The following is a 23327-nucleotide window of genomic DNA, read 5'->3' as shown; positions in this document are numbered from 1 at the left end:
CAAATGCCATTGGCCTGTAAGAATATAATAAAACAGCACCAAATAAGTTTAAGTAGACAGGTCAGTAGTATAACTACAAAACCACGAGAACCTCACCATTGAACCAAATCGATATGTAGTACAAGATGGTCAAAGCCATATGGATCACAATCCTACTAAGCAATATGTAGGCGAGGACAACTTTTTCAATGATGAGGCCGCAGAAAAACTCATGTTCCAAAACAACGGGACTCACAGGCAACATGGAGTCTCATTTGCTCATTTTGTAGTATAAAGATACAATGCAAGCACAGTAAGGAAGGCGCTATTCTGGTGGGAACATCTGGAATAACATCTTCCCTGTTGGAAAAGCAAAGTTTAGCAGTAGTTCGAGATTATACGCACTAGCAATTAAATATACAACTTACTGTGATGACAATAAACGGTTTTTCTTGCAGAATGATCATTTGAATAGTCCGCTGAAAAATGCATTAAACCAATGAATAGTTTACTTACATTTAAGTTAGAACATAGAGGGAAGTCTGCCTAAGAATGTTTGACCTGAATCTTTCTCCACAATCAATATATAGGTGGCAACCTCATGATAGCTGTCCCAAAAAAGAAGACGAAAAATTAGCAAGAGGCAAGCTGGCCATTCTTTGTCTAAGTACCTGCTTCACAACAGCAGGGAACTCTGGCAAGCAGACTTAAGAAACGATTAAAGTGATTATAGCCCAAAGTCTTGTATATCAACACAACTGTATATAAATCTCTAATGGAGGTATTGTAAACTCATATCAAGCTGGATGCTATTGTATTTACTGGAATAACCTTATTAAAGTCTTCAACGTTCACCGGAACAGGATCGAGCCAGGACTACCAAACAAGCATCAGTTTTTCTGTTTTATTTATAATGTTCTAGATAACTAATGATCTGCGTGTTCTCCCCCGACTTGGGGACATGTTAATGCAATCAAATAGCCGTCCAAACTTCTGAGACAGCTTATTAGCCTCCCATCACCAATCTAAATTTAGAAAAAAAAAATCATATCCATAGATCGAACAGACATTCCAGCTACACCCATGAGATGTAACTGCTTGTCACAGTATAACAGAAACGATCAGCATAATCATAGATAATTGTTACCCTTTCCCAACAGACACCTGCAAAAGTAACATAAATCAAAAATATGAGAGTCAAGTTTTTATTTCAGAGCGGAAAGGAATAAACATTTTCACATAACAACCCTACTGTGTTGTGTTCTACCTGACCTGGCTGCAAGTAATTTCTGATATCGTTGTAAGTGGCTAAGTATATAATTTATTTCACTCAAACATCAGTCATTTTTTGGTACCATGAGGACTTCAAATTGTTTTTGTTGGAAAATTAGTATTATGGCTCACATGCCACATTTTTATTTATTCACTAACTACTGGCTCCTCTGTATCTTTAGAAAAAGTAGTAGGATAAAAAGCACAGGTGCAACTATCATTTCATAGTTTAATAAAACACACTTTAGTTTAATCGAGGAAAATTGTTATGTAGTAGTGAATCCCTAAGAATTGGCATACATCATTCTTTCTCCTGAAAGAAATAAAAGACAAAGTGGCATAAAAAACTAGAGTCATGTTTACTGAACATTTCTTATGAGGTCATCTGTCAAAGCGTCCCGCAAGGAACGACGACTACTTGAGCTGTAAACAGTAATAACAAGAATTAGAACAAGAAAGAAAACAGCAGGTGGAACTGTTTACATACGACATTCAGATGGGGCGACTGCACTGCAGAAGGATGCGATGTCATGGATTGCACGGTCCACCCACCGACGTTCTGTCCGAGTAATGAAAGTGAAGAGATATCGGGAGGGAAGTTCTGGCTTGGAAGTAAACCAATAATTGGTACACATTGAAAGTAATAGGGTTAAAAGTGTTATTCATAATACAAAGCAATCCACCTAGAAAATTAGCTGATGAGCATCCCCCCCCCCCCCCCCCACACGCAGGTCCACCACACACCACACAACAAAGAAAGAAAGAAGAAAACAAAGGAGAATTACAATTTCACCTCTAAAACAGATGGATCATGTAGAATATATCCCTCTTTGCGCCATGCTTGTTTCTTGGCTGTTTTTATCTATATTATTTGCCAACTGCCATCGGATTTTGAATTAATAAAACATCTCTACCCAGCATCAAGTTATTTTAATCTATAATTTTTTAGGTCATTGGGAATCTGTCTTTGTGAAACAGACAAAAAGCAGCAGGGATTGTTGCTAAGTTGTACATTTTTGTTTGGTTTATTGGGGAACATTGTGCATTTCTTCAAGTTTCTGCGGAGGACATATATGAAATTAGTGTTAAGTGTTTATGTTTCAATATATATTTGTGTTGCATACTCACAGTGGAAACACTTGTTAGGGTTAGTAAAGAATCTAATGGGACATTGCTCTAAATACAGTTTATCAAAATTTTAGCTAAGTGGCTGATTTGTGACAGTGATACAACTTCCATAATTCTTTTTTTTTATTATTACCCATATCAGATGTCATAGGCTGATTGTTGAAAGCACTAAAATGATATTAAAAAAACGTCTAACAGAAGTAATGGAAAGTTTAAAGTACAATCGGTAGATATGCTACAATTAAGCTTTTTGCATAGATTAAACCAGCAGTAGTGACCGTGAAATTTATACTCTTTGGTGTGAGTTTTCATGGATGTTGACTCTCAAACCCAATAGCGTGTTTGCTTCTCCTGTAGATTTGTGTTTGGTGCTGGCATCACATAATAAACATGGCTGAGAAAGACAATGTAGAAGGCAGGTGTCCAGCATGTCGCACCCCTTATAACAAGGAAAAAATTGTGGAAAAGGCAGCTCAATGTGAAAGGTTTTCATCTATGCATAGCTTATGTTGACGTCTGCAGATATTTTATTGACATAGTTATGATGACACAGAATATTTCTCGTTGATAGGTTGTTGTCTGAGTTGAATGTGGAGAAGAAAGGGAAGTCAAAGTCGAAAAGTAAAGCACCTGATGGTAGAAAGAACCTAAGTAGTGTTCGAGTGATTCAACGAAATCTTGTCTACATTGTGGGGTTACCTCTTACTTTGGCAGATGAAGACGTGTGTATATCTCCTCTTTTTCTTGCTTCTTTTTGTCTATACTTTTCCGCTCGTTTTTTTATCACCTGTATATATATTGTTTTATGCAGCTCCTACAAGGAGCGGAATACTTTGCTCAATATGGGAAGGTGCTTAAAGTGTCAATCTCTCGTACGGCAGCTGGGACCATTCAACAATTTCCAAATAGCACTTGTAGTGTGTAAGTGTTTCTTTTTCTGATTGAAATGACTTTAAGATTGCAAGCATAATTAGGCCTACATATAGAAATATTTTTTTGTATAATTGTGTGTCTAATAGATTGCCTGAATATTAAGTCGGATTCCTTATTCTTGTAAAAATTTGAAGCCAAGCAGCAGGTTTTCAGGTCTTAATTTGGGCAATGACCATCTTGAATATGTGCGTTTAGGTTCTTATAATTGTCTGATGTTAATAAAGTTATTAAAAGTCATATATGAGATGTATATTAACTCTTAGATTATCAACCTTTGTTTTTACAGATATATTACTTATTCAAAGGAGGAAGAAGCAGTTCGTTGCATTCAGTCAGTGCATGGTTACACATTGGAGGGTAGACCATTAAGGTCTGATTCTGTTGGCTTTTGTGGATTGCAGCAGTAATTGTTATCTGTTTGCTTATTTACTATTCTTGTGTTGCAGGGCCTGCTTTGGAACCACAAAATATTGCCATGCATGGCTGAGGAGTGTGGTATGGTCCCCAATTTAATTAATACTTAAATTTGACATTTTGAGTTTGTGATTTTGTGCTGTTCTGATCATCAAACTTTGGTCCAGCCATGCATCAATCCTGATTGTCTATACTTGCATGAAATTGGTACACAAGAAGATAGTTTCACTAAAGATGAAATAATATCAGCATACACAAGGTATTGTATAATTGTCATGTGCATTCAATGTATTGTTTTATCAATCATATCTTTTGGAAGAAATCAATCTCCATCTAGCCAATATGCAAATTTGATTGCTTTTCTGAATGATTGTATACTTACAATAATAAATTAGTATCTGCACTTCCTCCATCAGACGTGAGCAAACTATAAATTCAGCATTCGGTATAATATAGAGGCGCTCAAACAGCTTTGATAATTTGTTTTTATCATCACAAATACAAGATAATACATTCTATAAATTGTCTTTTTGCAGCTAATGTATACATGTTTATAGAGTTGAAATATTGGATATGTGGTTGACAAAACTTAGATTGCTTGAAAATTGTTTTTATCAGTTATGCTTTTCTGTGCTGGATTAGTGGGAACCCTCTGTTTTGATATGTATACTGACTTCAAAGCATAATACTTTGCCATTGCATAATATAGTAGTGCAACGTAAACAATATCTACTGTCAAATGGTTACATTCAACAATATAGTGGTGTTACTTGCACAATATGACAATTGAATGATAACTTCTAATGCTTAAATGTTTATAAATGAATGAAGACCTGAAATTACCACAAAGTTTGACTTAGAAATTGCCTATTACTTCAGCAAGGGTGTTTGGTTTAATTTTGAAGTTTTTATTTGGTTTTTTCCCATATTACACTTTCACTCGGTACATATTTGTGGCATGTTTTATTGAGTAGGCTTGCCTGATCGATCATCATTTGATACAATCAACTATCTATTTTCTGCCTAATTAACTTGCAATGTTATTTTGAAGAAATAGAGTTGAACTGAGTGTGGGTGCCACAATCGACACGCAACGTCGATCTGGGAGTGTATTACCACCACCAGCAGACGACTTCTGTAATGACAGCTGCTCCTCATCTGGAATACATCATAATAAAAGCTCAACGGATGTATGTTTTTGAGTACAAATTATTTGTATTTGGGTCTTCTTCCTTTTAACATAAATCAGTGGATTGCTCAATCTCGTGTGTTTTTAAGCGTTGGTGTACAAGTATGCTATAGAGTAGCAATTCTAAAGGATACTGAATTACATACGTAATTTTTCAAATAATATAATTAGTAATCGAGGTTTAACTCTATTAGCCACCAACTGATATATATAGACTGTGACCACGACACGTCTTTTTTTATTTTTGATATGGTGCAGAACCTTGACATCTCTTCTCAAAACATATTGGAGTCATCTGTCTGGCAAACTCCGGCAAGCAGTGTGAGGGGCTCTCCACCAAATAGTCGCTCTAGTAAATCTGTTGGTCTTCCTGCAGCAGCATCTTGGTACAGATTTGACTGTTTACCCCCCCCCCCCCCCCCCCCCCCCCCCCCCCCCCGTTAATTTATTATAGAATTTAATATATACAAGTTTAAATTCTTCTCAGGGGAGCGCGTGCTTCAAATAGTCAACCATCACCAACAAGCATGGCAAGCTCAAATGGACCTTCTAAGCAGAAATCTGATACAGGTGGCATTTCAGTCGCATTTTCAACTGCAGTAGTGAGCCCAGCCAAAGTCTCCTTAATGCACAATACTTCAGGAAAGAAACTTAATGGAGAAGGTTGGTTTCCCTTACAGAGGAATAAATCTGTTCCAGTAGCATCTGTGGGAATACAGGATGTAGATAAGCAACAAAAGTCATCGAATACTTCCACCAAGATTGGACATTTTGATAAACTAGTGACAAGTGACCAGATATCTACGCCATCGCCAAAAGTAGATGGGTCCACAAGCATGCCAGATATCACAGTGCAGTCTTGCGGTATTAATTCAGAAAGAAATTCACATCTACCTGTAGAGAGTAAATTTAAGGAATTATGTTCTGATATGTTGTCTTTAAATATAATTACTCATGGGCCACAGCACGTAGACACAAAATACAGAGAACTCTTGTCAACAGATGCTGCAGCAAAGGATGCATCCTCCAGTAAGGATCCTGTTGCAGCAAGGGATCTGTCTGAATTTAAATTAGTGTCGCCGTCGCAAGTAGCAGAAAGTGATACTTGTAAAGTTAAGGATGATATACAATCTTTTAATATACAAAGACGCAGGGATCCTGAAGTTACCAATAGCACAGATAGTAGTATAGGTCAGTTATCAGATAGTTCTAGGGATCTACATTCTCAAGAGTCTTTCCATATACCCAGCACCAATTTTGATCTAAATAATGTAGATAATCAACCTAGCAAGTTTTCTGTTCCGCAAGCATATAATGCCCCAGTTATTTCGAATGGTTATGCTGGGAACCAGACTAGAAGTTTTGATTTGGATACCAGTGCTAATGATTCTTCTTATATGCTACAAGATGAACTGAAATTGCATGATGGAAGACATGGCAGCGCGTTAGTAAACCACGATAGTATTTTAGCAGACGGAATGGGAGAGAGCAGCATCATATCAAATATTTTGTCAATGGACTTCGATTCATGGGATGAATCTTTGGCTTCACCGCAGAATTTGGTTAAGTTACTAGGTGAAACTGATAAACAGCTGGGTTCTCTTGGTGCATCGAATACGAAGAAAGTACAAAACAGCAATCAGTCTAGGTTCTCTTTTGCAAGAGAGGAACATCAAGCATCCAATTTTGGGCCATCATCTGCTGGCGTTGAGCAAACTCTTAGGAATCATTCTTTTACAAATGGTTTCAAGGACAATGGAAACCATTATCGCAGTGGTACTGCCAATGGTTATTCTACTTTGAGTGCGCATCAACCTGGTGATTTTGCAAGCACCCATTTTCATAATTCACCGAACAGGTTTTCTGGTGAGTTCAGAGTTGCAGGGTTTTTTTTACAGATAGTGTCTATTGATATATATTTTATTATTTTGTGCAAGTGTGGCATTTTATTGATAGATTGCTTGTGGAGAATAAATACTAAATTTGTTGTTAAATATGCTCATCATTTATGCCTTTAGTTTTGTTTTCTTTTACTCCGTATGTGCATTCATGTACATTAAAACTTTTGGCGATTTACTCTTTAGCTAGTTCTGTAATCGACTTAGTTGTGTGAGAACTGACATGGGTTTTGTGCTTTTGGCTGAAAATTGAGCAAATCATTGTTCTTGGATCTGCTGTGACATGCTTTTGTTGATATTCTCCTTCTGCTTTTAAAAATTGTGACTGAGATGCTTTTTTTTCCTAATTTTTTTCTGATATGATTTATTGTACTTTGATGTCAAAATAGTTTCTAGAGCACCTGTAACAGCCCCTCCTGGATTTTCCGGGCCTACCAGAGCTCCACCTCCAGGCTTTTCCTCTTTTGAAAGGATGGAACAGACATTTGACGTAAACTCTGGTTTGTATTTTACACTTCACATTGAATGATTTGTTTCAAGCACATCTCACATCTCTGAACTTACATTTTATTGCCTGATTTCTTGTAGGGAATCATTTGCTCAACAATTCATCTTACTTGAGAAATGCTAGTCAGTCACCTTCTAGTATGTATAATGATTCCACCAATGCAGATATAGAGTTTATTGACCCTGCAATATTGGCAGTAGGTAAAGGCAGACTTCCTAATGGGTTTAATAACCCTAGTTTAGACATGAGGTCAACTTATCCTACCCAGATGAGTAATTATGAGAATGAGGCAAGATTGCAGCTAATGATGCAAAGATCTGTTTCACCACAGCAGAACCCCAGATATGTCGAAATGGGTAACAGTTTTTCTTCTTATCCGGATAATTATGGAATGCCTCCAACGATTTTTGAGCAGGCTTTGGCAAACAATGGATCCCAGTATTCTCAATTTGGTCTTTCACAGTCCAGAAATCAACTTGTGTCGAGCGGTAGTTGGGATGGTTGGAAAGAGGTTCTGAGTGGAAATGGCTCAAATGCGGCAGAGTTTCTTAGATCGGAGAGATTGGGAGGAAATAAGTACTTTAGTGGTCGCCAGGATTCGAAGTACCGGATTTCCAGTTCTGGAGATTTATATAATCAAACATATGGGATTTGAACTTTGTCTAGTGGACTAATCCCTTTAATGTTGAAACTGATATAGAATGACTATATCCAACTTGTCATGACAGCAGTGAACTGTAAAAATGTGGCTGGATCTTGACTGGTTTTACTGGTTAACCTGCTGATTGGCTGGATCTTGACTGGTTTTACTGATTAACCTGCTTATTGGTGGAGTGAACGTTCTGATAACCGTCTCCTCCAAAACCAGCAGGTAAAGAGGAGTTTATGTTGTTACCATTAAATAGTAATACACAAGCAGAGAGTTTAATATAATCTGAGTAGTTTTTTGGTTAGAAGCAATAAGATCTGTACCAGTTAGGAACAAATAGTGATTATTTATACCATTATAGTTGGTACCGAAAACGTAATTATTTCTTGAGAAATGCTATGGGCTCCAAATTGGGTCTCAAATTTTTTTCTAAATGATGTGGCATCAGTGACATGGATTGGTGGTGTTGATGTGCCTACATGGGGGGTCCATCTTATTTGATAGTCATATTACCAATTAAAAAATGCCACATTTGGGATCCAATTTGGGTGCTGTAGCATTTTCTTTCTTTCATTCCCCACAAATCTATGTGAGGATAGATGACTTTGTTCCTGCCCATTTTTTTTGCTAAAATCATAAAAAAGTCCAGGCTATCTTTCTTTTCCTCTCGCATCTTTTTTTCACAAAAATTTAGAATGTTAAGTGAATTCCTATCCCTTCCCATTTATTTCAGTGGCCATTCAGGGGAAACTTAAAAAGTTTATGAACATTCTTGTTCCCCTGTCCTGGACTCTTGACCACGGTTTTGTATGTGAAGTAACAATATTGGGAAAAAATTTCGGCATTTTGGGTCCCAGTAATAATTACAGTAAAAATTGTTCTTTTTTAAAATTATGTTGCATCTTCCTTGTGTTTATTTACCTGCATTGTGCCATCTTCTGTTTTTATATACATGTATACCCTCATGCAGGAAACTAAGCTATCAAGTCTTGGTTTGAAGCTGCATGATACAGAAAGGTACACAAGATCCTATTGATTATGGTTTATTATGCTAGAAGAGCCCAGGATCGAAACTGTGAATCAGGATGAAATCGCAGGTTATGAACTTTAGTGTTTACTTTCTTGTTGCTGGAAGTGGCTCTTAAATTATTGCTTCAGCTGTCAATTTGTGCTATAGAAGTTTTGAGCAAATACTGTCTGCTGGAAGTAGCTCTAGTTTTGTTTACCTTGTTGCAAAAAGAGACAATTTGTTTACAGTAGTTTTGAGCAAATACTGTGCAAGTTCAGTGTTTTATCATGCTACATGCTGTGAGTTCCAAGTTTCCTTGTTTTTCTCCCAAATATAAAGGATTATTATCCCACTTAGAGGTCGTTTGGTTCATGAATATCTGGAATCAGGTATAAGGTTTGTCCATTCCAAACTCATACCTTTATTTTTGATTTTTTTTAATCTATATTTAAGTAATGTAATATTAATGTCTGATAGAAAATTAAATTAATAATGCTAAAATATATAACAATACTAATTTTATTAATATCTGTAATTAATATAAATTAATAAACTTATTTTTTACAAAAATTGTATATATTGATTCCAGCACTCAAACAAACATATGATATTGGATATGTTAATGATACCTAAAACCCATACTAACTTAACCCGATTTCTCATTTCAACCACATATCAAACCAAACGATCTCTTTGTAGACGTGGTTCGGTATTCTCTGTACTCCAACATTTTGATCCATCTTTCCAATTCTTGATCTATCTTTCCAATTCTTTGTGGGACTGTATGAGAAGGTATTATAATTTCTACATATAGAACTGAATTTAAAAGGTGATTGAAATCTAATTATATTATCCTCTAAATTTAGATAGAATAAGGTAATCTGGGGATTTTAATCTATCTGAGAGCAAAAGTGATTGTGATGTACCGTCGTGGTGAAGTTATCAATATTCATTATATATCGGTGGTGATGTATTATCAATGTTCAACATATAATACATGTATATATCGGCTAAAATTAACTTTGATCAGTCTCAAGGACAAAAGTGTGTAACACTCCGTTACATGTGGTCGGACTGTAATTTAATTTACTAAAATAGTAAAAAATTATATTTTTATACTTGAAAGGTGGAGTGTTTGTTCTGTCACTAACGGTGAATTCAGAGCCTCAAATACATATTTACTGCGGAAAGAAGTGGTGAACGATAAAACTTTAATATGAATCATTTTTTCGCAAGATGACACCACCATACATATACATAAAAAAATATAGAATAATGTTTAACGATTTTTTCCCGATAAGATTTTCATGTCGGGGCTCGGGTCGGTGTTATTTGCATCAATTACTTTATGATGAATAAGACAAAAATCCTCAAAGTAAACATCGAAGTTTATTCCCCACCAACTTAGGTGTTTGATTATTAATCTGCCTCAAAAATGTAGCACCAATGATTTATTATCATTCACACCAGTAGGTGAGTAGCTCCTCCATGGCCCCTGCCTAAACTACAAACAAAACAAACTGATATGTATTAAAATAGAGTTGGCTTTCAAAAATGGGTAAACCCAACAAAACTTGGAAACAAATATCTGTATAATTATTAATTGAGTGTTTCTGTCCCCTTGGCATTTTTTAAGTGAAGAGGTCCACTAATCCATACAAATATTTGGAGTTAGTTGAGACAAGAGGGGCCGATTATAGTGTACAAGATCTTGCCGAGGATCTAGTGACCCACATTATAGATTATGCTCCTAAATTCTCTGGTGCAGAGGGACTCAAACTAGTCCCAAATTTTTAATCGCAGTGTCAATGTTAACATGTGATATCGATCATATAAACAGTATTTGTGATTTTTATAAATAGAAATATATAATTATGTAATTGAGTAAAAAATACTAATGTATATCTGATTGTTAGTATTTTTCGACCGACTTGTACTGAATTTGTCAGTTTGATTTTTTTTTTTTTTTTGAAATAAACGTACTTGCTTTCATTGAATCGAATCAAAAATTAATACATCAGAGATAAACAAAAGATATTGATCAAATTTTAATAGTTTGTTAGAGCATCTCCAGTAGTGTCTTAGTGTCTTCCATATAAATATTATAAAATATTGAATCCTAGTGATTTAGGACAAGATTTTGTATTTCAACTCCAACAATGATCCTTATAATTCATTCCTTATTATTATTATAATAATAAATTTGGAAAGAGATTGATAAAAGATGGAAGGAAGAGAGAGAAAACAAGTTACAATAAGAGAGAGAAATGATTTTTTTATTAAAGAAATCAAATAAGACATGGTTAGTGGTGCCTTATTAATAAGGCATGGAAGGAGGATCCTAGTGATTTAAGGCACTTCTAAGACACTGCTGGAGCACTAATTTATGTCACATTCCTTATAATTGGACTTAGGACATGATACAGGGAACCTGCTGGAGTTGCTCTTAGCAACAAAAGCCGAACGATTATTTGGTAGCGGAGAGATGATAATCCTGCGGTCACTGACCAAAAGATTAAATCAAAGAAATTACAGTTCTAAATGCTCAATAAAACTCCATTATCCCCCATTGACTCCTTTTGATCCAGCGGCCCCTTTTGTTTTTTCAATTGTTTGTTTAATCTACCCGAACATGTGATTCACATGAAACTGGTCCACCCAGCTAAGTGCATCACGTTACGTTCTATCCGTTGCCGCTCATATTTTACTTTCGGGGTTTCACATTTAGTATCTTTTCAAAAGTTAAAACACTATCAAGGGGCCGGAGATTTCATATTTTACTTTGCAATATTAACAAAATACAATACATGTATCCGGTTAAATACTTATCATCGTCTCCTTGCAACAAAGTAAGATAACTAATGTTATATTCAATTTCAATATTTTCATCGTCGTTTTCTAACAAAGAACGGTAATTAGTGGATAGCATATACATATGATTCATGAAGTCAAAAAACGACTATAAAACAAGCCACATTATTGAAAGACGAACCCAAATCTTGAAGTTCAATAATTTTTTTTTAAATCATTTAGAAAAATAAAAAAATAAAATAAATCAAATCTTTCGCAATACATAAAAAGATTACAAGGATAAGCATAAGCAGTATGTCTGACGTACACACTTTCTGCTGAAAGAGTATAGAAATTACTGGGGATTTGGCTTCATCTGATAAAAGTAGTGCGGAAAATTGGAAGCAGATGAAACATAATAGTGAGTTGGAGGTTTTATTGAAGCCGGGGATATCACATTGATAGCCGGTGATAAGAATCCTGATGATGCTGCAGTAGAATTTATCCTCATTGGATTGGTAGGGACCTCACCATCATCTACTTGCCATGCCCACTTCTGGGCTACTATTGTTGAACCTACTTGAATTGTTTTTCCTGTTGCTCTTTCCTGCGACATTTTCACAAAAGTAATACGATCCTAGTAAGCCCAACACCTCGAGATTTCAGAAAAATTGATCACTTAACATGGTATTAGAGCTCAGACTCGTGAGAAACTCGGGTTAGACTCTCTACGACTCCCAATATTCTTATATTTAATTATGGACACGAAGACAAAGTTAGACAGGTTAACTATGAAAAGTGGAGCTCAGCTAAAAGTCTAAAGACGGGTAGTTCTAAAAAATTACCTCATGGGAGGGAAAGAAATTAGGATTTGCAGGGTTCCACATATAAGGTGGTTGTGATACTGGCAGCCCCGTGAGATTTGGGTTGCCTCCGGTTGCTGTAACAGCATTTTCGATCTGTTCTTGCACGGACGAGTAATATATAGTATCATGCTTATGTTAAGGAATAAAAGGAAATGAATTTTATGTGTTACCTGTGCTCTTCTATCTTCCATCATCCTATCATAAGAAATAAATTGGAGATGCCCTGAATTTTCATTTTCTTTCGGACCATTTTCAGAAGACGGGGTTGATATACCCAAGTTCAGATCAAGATTGTGATCATTGCCTATATAGATTTATCCATATAATTGATGCTCACATCACAAAGAATTTGCTTGATAAGGGGCAGTAGAGTGAATTCAACTAACCTTCATTGCGCCTCTCAGAGACCATCTCTTGTTCATATGCACTAGGCTCAAAGTTGGTCACAGCATCCCTTCCACTACATTTGATGGCTGCCTTGTCATAAGCCCTAATTTCCAGGAAATACGTAATGGAGAGATGACGAGGGTAGACATTTCTAAATATGGTAGCTTGGAATGTATGATCATTACCTTGCAGCTTCAACTTCACTGTCGAATAGGCCAAGATAAATATACCTGCAGTGAAAGCAATGTCTTGAATGAAAATTGAGGTCCTCTATCGTGTCTCTTCTATGTTTTCATGGTTAAACTAAGGTGGTGCGAAGAGAGTGAAACAAACAATAGTTCCTCACTTTTTGCCATGGAATTGGCCCATCCGAGCTTCCCATTTACCACATTTGTGAAGTGTGACACCTCTGTATTTTGAGCTTCCCCTCGCAAAGCCTGTGCTCTGGCGACGGAGTATATGTATAAACTCTTCCTTGCCTAGACTCCTCATCTGCAATTATAGTAAACAAGTCTAAATTCTTAGTCTTGAGTATATGGAAGGTGCCTCAATTGTAAAAGTTACATAGATCAAACTCCAGATGCAAGACCTTGTGCACAGGGAAAAAAAAAAAGATAACTGGAAAATGAATTTCTGCAACTAACCTGCTCCATGTCATCTTCGTAATCCCTGAGATTATAATTGATGTCTGCATCAATACCGCGGAATTTTATTGCAGCACGATCATATGCTCTAGACCATATCACATCAACAACCGTAATTAATTAACTCCAAAACAACAATCTAAGCAAATCAGATCACATAAAAAGGAATCAGAGTTAACTAACTAGCAGATGGAAAAAACATAGCATTACCTAGCTGCAGAATGAGCTGTGTCAAATCCACCTAACATTCAAGCACACCATTAGTTTTTGCCATAAATAGAAAACTAACAATGAAATTTCAGATAAATTTTATCAATACATACCCAAATATACTTGTTTTCCACAGTCCCTGAACCCAAAAAAGGACACACACAAATCAATACCTTTTCCAAAATATCAATACACAAACTAGAAAAACTCCAATACAATGGACGCTAACCAGATGTGAGATTCCCATCTTCCAGTCCTCCTGTAAAAAGTAACTCCTCTGTACTGTGAGCTCCGAGACCTCGGTCCACGTCTACTCTTCTTTGCCACAGCTTGCCTTTGAGGCGGAACTTCACTGACAGAGACACTGGAAATCGGTTTATCAGAAGCAAAGCTACATTCTGCTAGGTGATCATAATCTGTCACAGGAAACAGCTGCCTTGTCACAAACTCAGACTGATTCATAGAATAGCCGTTTTCACCACCAGCATTGCTTGACTCACATCCATTGTCTGTATTTGAACTGAATGATTCATGCATTTCTTCGCGGTCTTGTTCAGGAGGAATCATGATAGTTGCATCAATATTTGTAAAACCGAGATTAAGATCCAACATGATTAGTCAAGTACTTTCGAGCTACTTAATCTATTTAACAAACTGAAAATCTATCAATGTATGAAGATGAATAGGAATGGTTTTGACATTGTCATGAGTTCATGAATGCAAGAGAAAAATTCAAAGTTAACAAGTGCTTCCTAGCTAACTCTCTTCTCCTCGTTTCTTAAGCATTCTAAAAACGTATCATTGTTTATTACTGTATAAAGTAAGATGAACCACTCCGGGTGGAAAATATTTTTATTTATGAATTTCACTCTATAAATATAAAAATATATTCATTTGTCATGATTGAAATAGGCAAAAATATCTATTCATAAACTAGACATTCCTTGTTAGATTTTTTTAACACTTTAAAAGGATATATTTATAACTTTTAAGGAAAGTATTGGATATATTTATAATTTTAGAGCATCACTCTCATTCCTGATTAATTATAATGTTTGATTTTTGAATGTTCAATCAAAGTTTTATTAAAATTTATATATATATATTATTTGATTGAAAAATTAAAAATTATATTATCATAAAATATATCTAGTTCATTTATAATGTAAATTCCCAATTTTTAGAACTATTAATAATTAACTAAAATTTTAAGAAAAATTGGTCCGAGAATATGACACTGATTAGTGAAGAAACAGAAGAAAAGGCTTTATGACCAGAGTACTGAGTACATGACGGGCTGAATATATTACATGGGTGGAAACGAATAATAATGTCGGCAAACATAAACAAGATGCTCCTTGTAGATATGATTTTATAATTGGTGGTGTACGAGGTTTTGGCCCACGAAGACGTGGACTCTTCTTCTACCATCCATGCAATTTTTTTTATATTATTTCAAGTCGTTGTTTTTCGTGCAATCTATATATTTATAATATGATTGGCAAAAATAATTCAATTCTATCAACAAATTCATATAACATGATAATTCACGATTGTTTGCTTTAACTTTACCAATATTGTGCAAGATTTTTAGAGTGTAGTGATGCAGTACACATTAAGTTTACAAAGGTGTCTCTTTTGTCGGAATCATGTGAAGCTTCGCTAGGAGACAAGCTTGTCTCTTGTTTACTATTTTCCCATAGAACTTTTTTATTCGATCGAGATAATGGGCCTGTTTGGCCAAGAGAATCAAAATCTACTTCTGACTTCTGCTTCTCTTGACCCGTTTGTGCAAAGAAGTAGAAGCACTTTTAAGAAGCTGAGAATGCTAGCTTCTCTCTCACAGCTTCTGCTTCTTTTCCAAACACTTTATTAACTTATTTACTTCTCACTTCTACTCCACTTCTTTACTATAACGAAGAAGTCACTTCTTTTAAGCTAACCCAAACGGCCCCAATATTATTGTCCGACTCAAACAAGTTGATAATCTTTGTAGAACGAAAAGAATTCTGATACATGATTGATTATTATGATACAAAACATAATCATTCAAAATAAAATTTGAACAAATGTATTCAAAAGTCAGATAAAAATAGGAGGCTGATTTATGTCTAATATTTGTACGTATTTCAGTAAATTAAATTAAGTGCAGAAAAACCTTATTTTGTTGGATTCTAAAATGAACCTGGCTAATATTGGACATCGCGTGTATCCTAGTTTGGGTGTTCGCTGAGCAATCACATATTTTATTCTCCATTATCAAAGTAAAACATTGCTATGTTCCTCTTGTTTTCTTACTTTCTTTCGTGTCTTTACATGTATCTTAAGATATATATAATGTATAATTTCTTCAGTTCATATTTAATACTTTGAAATTAATTTTTATTTAGAAAAAAGAAATAATTTAAAAAATAATATTTATATAATATTCATGCCAAGTTCTCTATCTCAAAAGTAAAATAGTTAAGAAACACGGATGAAGTATCTCCAAACTAGTGTCCATGTGACGGTAATTATTTAGAATTGTACAAGTTATTTTAGATGTTTTAAAAACGTTTAAATGTGGTTGAATTTTGTTGGTACCATACATTACCATACCTAGTCGGTATTCCCGCTTAAAGTAAGTAGGGTCTGAGAAGGGTAAAATATACGCAACCCTGCCCCTACCTTTAAAGTAGAAAGGCTGTTTCCGTGAAGAACCCCGGCTTAGTGCACAATAATTAAAAGGATGTGCGATACAATATTACTACAATACCTTAGCTCATGGCCTTCTTCACATGAGACTTACCGAAATATTACCCATCAGCGGTGGCAAAGTCCGGTGGAGGAAACAATTGAAGAAATCAGGAACCATCCCTTTCACGAATTGCAAGGATAAAGGCGTGTGAGAAAAGAGATTGATGCAAACCTCTTCCTAAAGCATAACACCCCAACACTCAAAACCTCTGTAAACCACGAGATCGAGTCTCAACTACTCTAATACGCCATCGCCAATCATTCTTATCAAATGTCATATCCCTGTAAAATTTAGGGCTCTCAGTCCAAACTTAATTGATCAGACCACGTGGGACGGTGCCGACCTCTCTTTCTCTTGCCCCCGAACCGACAAGTGTTCAACTCTTCGAACCGTCGCTGAATTACATTTACGCCTAACTCTTGTCGGTGGTGGTTAATATTTAGATTTGTTCAAGTTTATTTTTATTTTTAAACTAGTTGAGAAGCCGCGCGTTGCGGCGGCCTATAAAAATTATATTAATGATTCAATATTAATATTTGTAGAATAAAATAATTTTGTGGTTGTCTACAAAAAGTATATTAATGTTTCAAACTTAATATTTGTAGGATAAAATAAATTTATATTATAAAAATCTTGATGTAATACCAATACTAATATATAAAATTGCAAAATTGGACTATAATTCATGGTGAAAAAATGAAAATACGTAATTAACAATTTAAAGCATGACGAATCTTAATTTTATTTATTTTTATTTTTGAAAAGTAATCATGTTCTTACATTGTCACCTTCCTCCAATTTTTTTGGATTGACTGCGCACAAAAATATCTAACTTAAATCTGTGAGATAGCGGTCTATAACTACCTTCTTAAAAGTTGCTTGAACGGAGCAAACAGATAATGCATGAATAATTTTTTCCTGTATACAAAGTAAATCATATAAAAATTAACAAAAACAAACATGTCAGATGAACAAAACAAATATTATAAGAGAATAACCAACAAACATACATCACTAATAGTTAATTTATTGATATCAACCATCAATATCATGCCAATACTATATTCTTTTCCCGTGTTTGGATTTGTCGACTCCAATATAACGGTCTATAACTACCTTTGATTGCAACAGCCTTTATTTTTTTTAATACTGTAAACAGCCTTCACTTGTTGCAGAAGAACGGCACCTCCGAGTTAGAAATCGAGCAACATAACTATCACCAGAAAGAGGTAGGGTTGTGGTATTGAGAGAGAGGAAGTTGTGTTTGGATGATCCAAAACCCTATAATCTATAAGGGTATTTATAGGTGCAGAAAGACTTGTGTGCTATTTATAGGTGCAGAAAAACTTGTGTGCTACTCTTTCTGATAATTAAATAATCTGAAACAAAATCAGATTAAAACTTTCAAGCTACTATATTCCATAAATAATTTGAAACAAAATCAGATTCTGAAACTTGCTTCTAATATATCCGAAAATATTTTTCATCCAAAAATTCCAGAAAATTAGAAAAATAGAACGGAGCGATGTGAGAGGCGCCACCTATACGCCCCTCGCTTCTCCTTTATATAAGTATGTGCTACTCTTTCCCATACTTAAATAATCTGAAACAAAATCAGATTAAAACTTTCACGCTACTATATTCCATATATAATTCGAAACAAAATCAGATTCTGAAACTTGCTTCTAATATATCCGAAAATATTTTTCATCCAAAAATTTCAGAAAATTAAAAAAATAGAACGGAGCGATGTGAGAGGCGCCACCTACACGCCCCTCGCGTCTCTTTTATATAAGTATATTGATGTTTTAGAAAAAATTTAAACGATCAAGGCTGATTTTTGGTTTTGAAAGAATATGTATGAAGAACCCGGATCAAATATATCTTTCTTCACGAAAGTTGCTAATAAGTGTATTACGGCAATCTTCATTGTCAAACTAGGTAAAAAAACGCGCTCCGCGCGATTGAAAGAAAAATAAAATGTAAAATAATTTAAAAGATCTTTATGATATATAATTTTTGGATCCATTTATTTTGAATTTGGTTTTTGATATAATTTTTAGATCTTTTTATTTTGTATTTGTTGTTGAAATATAAGAAGATATAATTTTTTTTTAAAACCGTAACCTTCAGCACTTAAAAGAAATAGAAATGAACATATTATCTTTTGCAATAAAAACATTTCGTTATTGACTTCTATCCACCTACATCCATATCCAGGTTAATTCTTCACTCCCTTTTCTCTCATCTGATACCATATTTTTTTCCGCATCTCTTTCCTTACCCATGTAAATAGTTCTGGCGAGGGGGGAGCTAAATGGGTGCATTTGCATGAATTATGTTCATTCGCTAGCCTTAAAGCAAGGCAGTGGAGATGTTTAGTTATTGCTGCTGGATGCGTCATTTCTTCAAGCATCCTAAAGGTGTTCAGAGACTATTACATCGAGTAAAATTAATCATGTTGTAGATGAGAATATACAGTAGAGAGATTGATTTTCCAGTTTAAATAGTCAAAGACAATTAAACTTCAAACTGATGTGCTCCACTCTACTATCCCTTACTTGAAATATTAATCATGTTTTGATGTAGGAAAAAAGGTAAAAAGCCAAAATAAACCATTTGGGAACAATATAGAAGGCTTTGGAAGCCCAAGTATATAGTTTAGTAAGTTTAATATTAATCTAGGATGATATTCCATAACTATATTAGTCATTAGAATTTGATCTGTATTAGGAAGTACTTAAGATTTTTTTTATTATTATGTATATAGGATATTATCTTGTAATTTATTCAGAGTTTATCATATCGGAATATTGTATTATTGTTCGCAAGAACTTTTGCTGGAGTTTTCTGCCCTTAAACCTTATTTTCCCCTACCTCTCTTCATGTTTGTTATAGATAATAGAAATATGATTCAACAATAAGCCTCGACAACCTGCCACTTATATAGTTCATAATCACTAACTCCAAATAAAACACCAATATGTCGACCACATTTTGTGAAGGTATAGAGGTTATCACAAGCCTCGCGAAGAGATAGCTTACAGCAGATCTCAAGGCATCATGTGAAAGTAAGGCAACATCGAGCAACATGAAATATACACGAAGAGCTATCCCATGTGATTAAAAACCAGACTTAACTATTTAGATTCAGAACACTGCGGCCGCTGCGCAGGTATCCCACAAAACAATAAATCAATAAACAACACTGCTGCGGTAATACCTTACTTATGTGCAACTTTTCGATAAACTGGTTCCGGAATAGAAAACGATTGAATACTCGCAAAGGGTAAACCAAGTGACTGCCTGCATATCATCAAACAAAAAGGAAAATGTCAATCTTAAGTAACATACTTATAAAATAAAAAATGCACCTCATGCCAATACCACATGAACTTACTATGTTGAAAGAGGCCACATGGGTAGAAAATACAGCAAACTGGACAATTTTGAAACTACGCGCAATGGAGGATTTGGGCACCAAAGTAGTACTTCCATTAGATACTGCCACAACATTACCTTCTGCATTTAGCAAAAGAAAAAAAACATTACCTTCTGCATTGCTCTAAATTTTCCACAGGTGCACTTGCAAGCTCTTCACTTCGTTTCTGGAAACCAAATTATCAGATTACAGACTGCAAAATGAGAAAGGAAAAAAAGAAAGCAAGTAGAGAAACATTTTGAAAATATAGTTAACTGCTGTACATAAAACTTTCAGCCGCATTTGTCTCGAAATTTGATTTTGATATGGATCATACACCAGGCTAGATGCACACAGACAATAAGAGTCAATCACCAACTCCACAATGAACAAAGGTACTACACACACGACAAACCAAATGTTCGAAAATCTAAATTGAAATCTTATGCAGTTGCTCAACCTTATATAAAATTAGGTATACGAGTAGAGAGAACCTTTTAGTTGTCGAGTGAAAAAGCTGGAAATACCGCAACAAAGCAAAAGCAACAGCTGTATGATCATAGTCATAAATAGTGTATACATGATTATAGCTTTGATCTGAAGAGACAAAGCTAACTGACTATTAAAGAAGGAAAACTAAAAAGATACAAATATATATGGCCATTATTAACCCTTAAGATCTCTCAGCTCTAATAAAAAAAATTCTAAAATACAGAAATCCAGAAAATGAGAGAATTTGAAAGCAAGGATCCTGGAGCATGCCACGTCACCTTCCCAGGAACCTCCTTTATATAAATATAAGATAAGATACGTGGGAAGCCCGTTGAAAAGAATAATGAGAAGAAATATATAACTGCTGTTTGAAAACGTACTAGAAACATGAGTTAAGTTCTATGGAGTACACAAAAACATTGAAGTATTGGAGTACGAGTCATAATTTTTTAGTTTGATCATAAATAATATCTTTGATTATCCAAATTTATATATAATTTATCATTTATAAGTTGTTTTGCCCATAATTGTCTATTAATCATTAATATCTTTCAACTTTAACAAGTATTAAGATTATTATTCTGCTTGTTAGTTATATTGCAGAGTTCTGTAATTTATAAAAGTAATTATTCTACCTTTTGATTACAATGTTTATGTTGCAGAACATAATGTACAAGTTGTCAAATGTTTACAAATATCATTGAACAAGAAAATTAAGTTTTAGATGAATAAATTACATTTTATCCAACTTTGTACTCCAATACTCCAATATTTTGTGTACTCCATAGAACTTAACTCCTAGAAACATCTAATAATCAATTATTAATCACGTTCAAGTTTCAATCATAACAGATACGACAATCAATATATATGATCCTTTCGTTATGCAATTGAGGGACAGCGACTCGACATGCATTCTAATACTCTCATAAAACGTAGTTCGATAAATTATTTTGAATTTTTTTTCTATTGAATAAAAATTTGATGTTCAAATTTTTATAAAAAAAGAAAATTTTAAAAAATAAGTTATAAAATTATGTTTTATATGCACTTTAAAATACGTGTCGAGTTGTGTAGAAAAACTGTAAAGAGAGGGGCAGAGGGAATATAACATATGAGATGTATTTAGTTGGAATATATTTTCATGTGTGAAATCTAAGTGTATTTAATTTGAATTTTAAAACATGTGTTAGAATTTTGTTGAGTGGTTGTCAATCAAGTTTCATGTCAAAGAAGGTTTTGTTTTCGACGGATATCAACCGTCGAATAAATCCATCAATATAAAAATTTTGGAAGGAGCCAAAAACAAATTCGTGCGGGTTCTAACAAATCTTGGGCTATTAATTAGGATTTTAAATTATAATTAAAAATCTGATGATATTCAAATAAGATTGTTTAAAATTTATTAAAATATGATGCTATTCAAATATTGATGGATTTTTTTTGATTTTATAAAATTATGAAAATTATGGGATATTTCAATGTATTTTAAATTTTTTGAAATTCTACCAAAATTCATGAAATGTTGAAGTTCTGTACTTAAATCCTAAAAGTTCTATATCGATTCTGCAATATTTTATCCAAAATGGGCATAAAATCAAAATCAGATATGATACTAAATCAGCAGAAAAATAGATAACAAAGTGATATAAAAATTCTTTTATTGTTCAGGTGTTTTAGAATTTATATAAATAATTATATTTATATAAGATAATAAGTGCGAGTTGCAAGTAAAATACTAAAATCAGAATTTTATACCTTGGAAAGGTAAAAGACAACACGTAAATATAATATTAATAACAAATTAATCATGTCAGCTAAATCCTCTTCTTCCCTTTCACCACATAGATCTTAACTGAACAGTGTTGTAAAAAGCGCAAATCAGTCCTAAGCGGTGAGGTGACCTTCTACCGCTTAAGCGGATAAGCGGACGCTTAAGCGGAATTTTAAGCGGATTAATAATATATATTTAAAATTATATATATAATAATATTATATATATAATTAAAATTATAAAATAATTAAGTAATAAGAATTTAAACATAAAATGTTTTTGATAAAAAAAAGATATTTTTAATATTTTATTATAATTTTCATAATATTTATAAAAAAATATTTATATTTAAATATAAAAAATTAGCAAGTCAACATCATTCTGACCGCTTAATGTCCGCTTAATCCGCTTAACAGGCCGCTTAATGTTAAAAAACGCTTAATCTCCCGCTTAATGTGAAATCGAAGCGTTTTACCTTCCGATTCCGCTTAAGCGCCCGCTTAGACGGCCGCTTAATGCGCTTTTTAGAACACTAACTGAATCATGTTATTTGTTTAATTTTGGCCTTAAGAAAAATTTGAATATATTGCATCAAATGATGAAGACGACTTTTAGAGCATCTCCGGCAGCATCTTAGCTCATTCCTTAAATATATATAATATAAAATATTGGATCCTAGTGACTTAAGATAATAATAGCTATTCTCATCTCCAACAATATTTCTTATATTCATTCCTTATATACTATTTTATTATTAAAAGTTATCAGTATTGCAATAGGTGAAGAGAGAGAGAACATGTTTATATTCAAAATTTATTATAAAATAAGATTTAGGAGAAGAGAGAGGTTACCTAAAGATAAGGCATGGCTAGTGGAATCACTAAGATACTGTTGGAGTGGATTATTTTCCCATATTCCTCATATTTTGGTTTAAGACTCCAAATAGGAAGCTGCTGGAGTTGATCTTAGTTACTAACATATCCTTATGTATACACCTCAGGATTTAACAAAGCACTATGTCGCTGAA

At 34.1% G+C, this 23327-nt stretch overlaps 2 protein-coding genes and 1 long non-coding RNA gene across 7 annotated transcripts; 1 reads left to right on the top strand and 2 right to left on the bottom strand.

The window, feature by feature from the left end:
• Positions 1-2706: 2706 nt before the first annotated feature.
• On the top strand, positions 2707-9331 carry LOC108221735 (uncharacterized). 4 transcript variants are annotated; one of them, XM_064094773.1, is made up of 13 exons: positions 2707-2864; positions 2951-3101; positions 3191-3300; positions 3447-3497; positions 3599-3682; positions 3759-3807; positions 3894-3985; positions 4784-4916; positions 5174-5301; positions 5403-6781; positions 7203-7313; positions 7402-8192; positions 8941-9331. In XM_064094773.1, exons 1-12 carry the CDS (start codon positions 2770-2772, stop codon positions 7974-7976), a joined length of 2958 nt encoding a protein of 985 aa, XP_063950843.1. In that variant the 5' UTR covers positions 2707-2769; the 3' UTR covers positions 7977-8192; positions 8941-9331. The 4 variants fall into 4 exon arrangements, with proteins under 4 accessions (XP_063950843.1, XP_063950842.1, XP_063950845.1 ...); XM_064094772.1 differs by having other exon boundaries at positions 4778-4916; XM_064094775.1 differs by lacking the exon at positions 3447-3497.
• A 2647-nt stretch (positions 9332-11978) lies between these two features.
• LOC108222025 (AP2-like ethylene-responsive transcription factor TOE3) lies at positions 11979-14705 on the bottom strand. The gene is made up of 10 exons (XM_017395905.2): positions 14106-14705; positions 13990-14015; positions 13877-13907; positions 13667-13754; positions 13369-13514; positions 13208-13252; positions 13022-13125; positions 12806-12939; positions 12615-12728; positions 11979-12376 (listed from the first exon to the last, which is right to left on the bottom strand). Exons 1-10 carry the CDS (start codon positions 14486-14488, stop codon positions 12125-12127), a joined length of 1323 nt encoding a protein of 440 aa, XP_017251394.1. The 5' UTR covers positions 14489-14705; the 3' UTR covers positions 11979-12124.
• A 256-nt stretch (positions 14706-14961) lies between these two features.
• LOC135152638 (uncharacterized) lies at positions 14962-20710 on the bottom strand. 2 transcript variants are annotated; one of them, XR_010292015.1, is made up of 3 exons: positions 20529-20710; positions 20014-20221; positions 14962-19919 (listed from the first exon to the last, which is right to left on the bottom strand). It is a non-coding gene; the product is annotated as an uncharacterized LOC135152638 (long non-coding RNA). The 2 variants fall into 2 exon arrangements; XR_010292014.1 differs by lacking the exon at positions 20529-20710 and adding an exon at positions 20319-20517.
• Positions 20711-23327: the final 2617 nt, after the last annotated feature.

This window comes from Daucus carota, chromosome 5 (assembly GCF_001625215.2).
Source record: "Daucus carota subsp. sativus chromosome 5, DH1 v3.0, whole genome shotgun sequence".
Lineage (NCBI taxonomy): Eukaryota > Viridiplantae > Streptophyta > Magnoliopsida > Apiales > Apiaceae > Daucus > Daucus carota.
The sequence above is the reverse complement of the archived record's forward strand: the minus strand, read 5'-3'. Positions and strand labels throughout refer to the sequence as shown.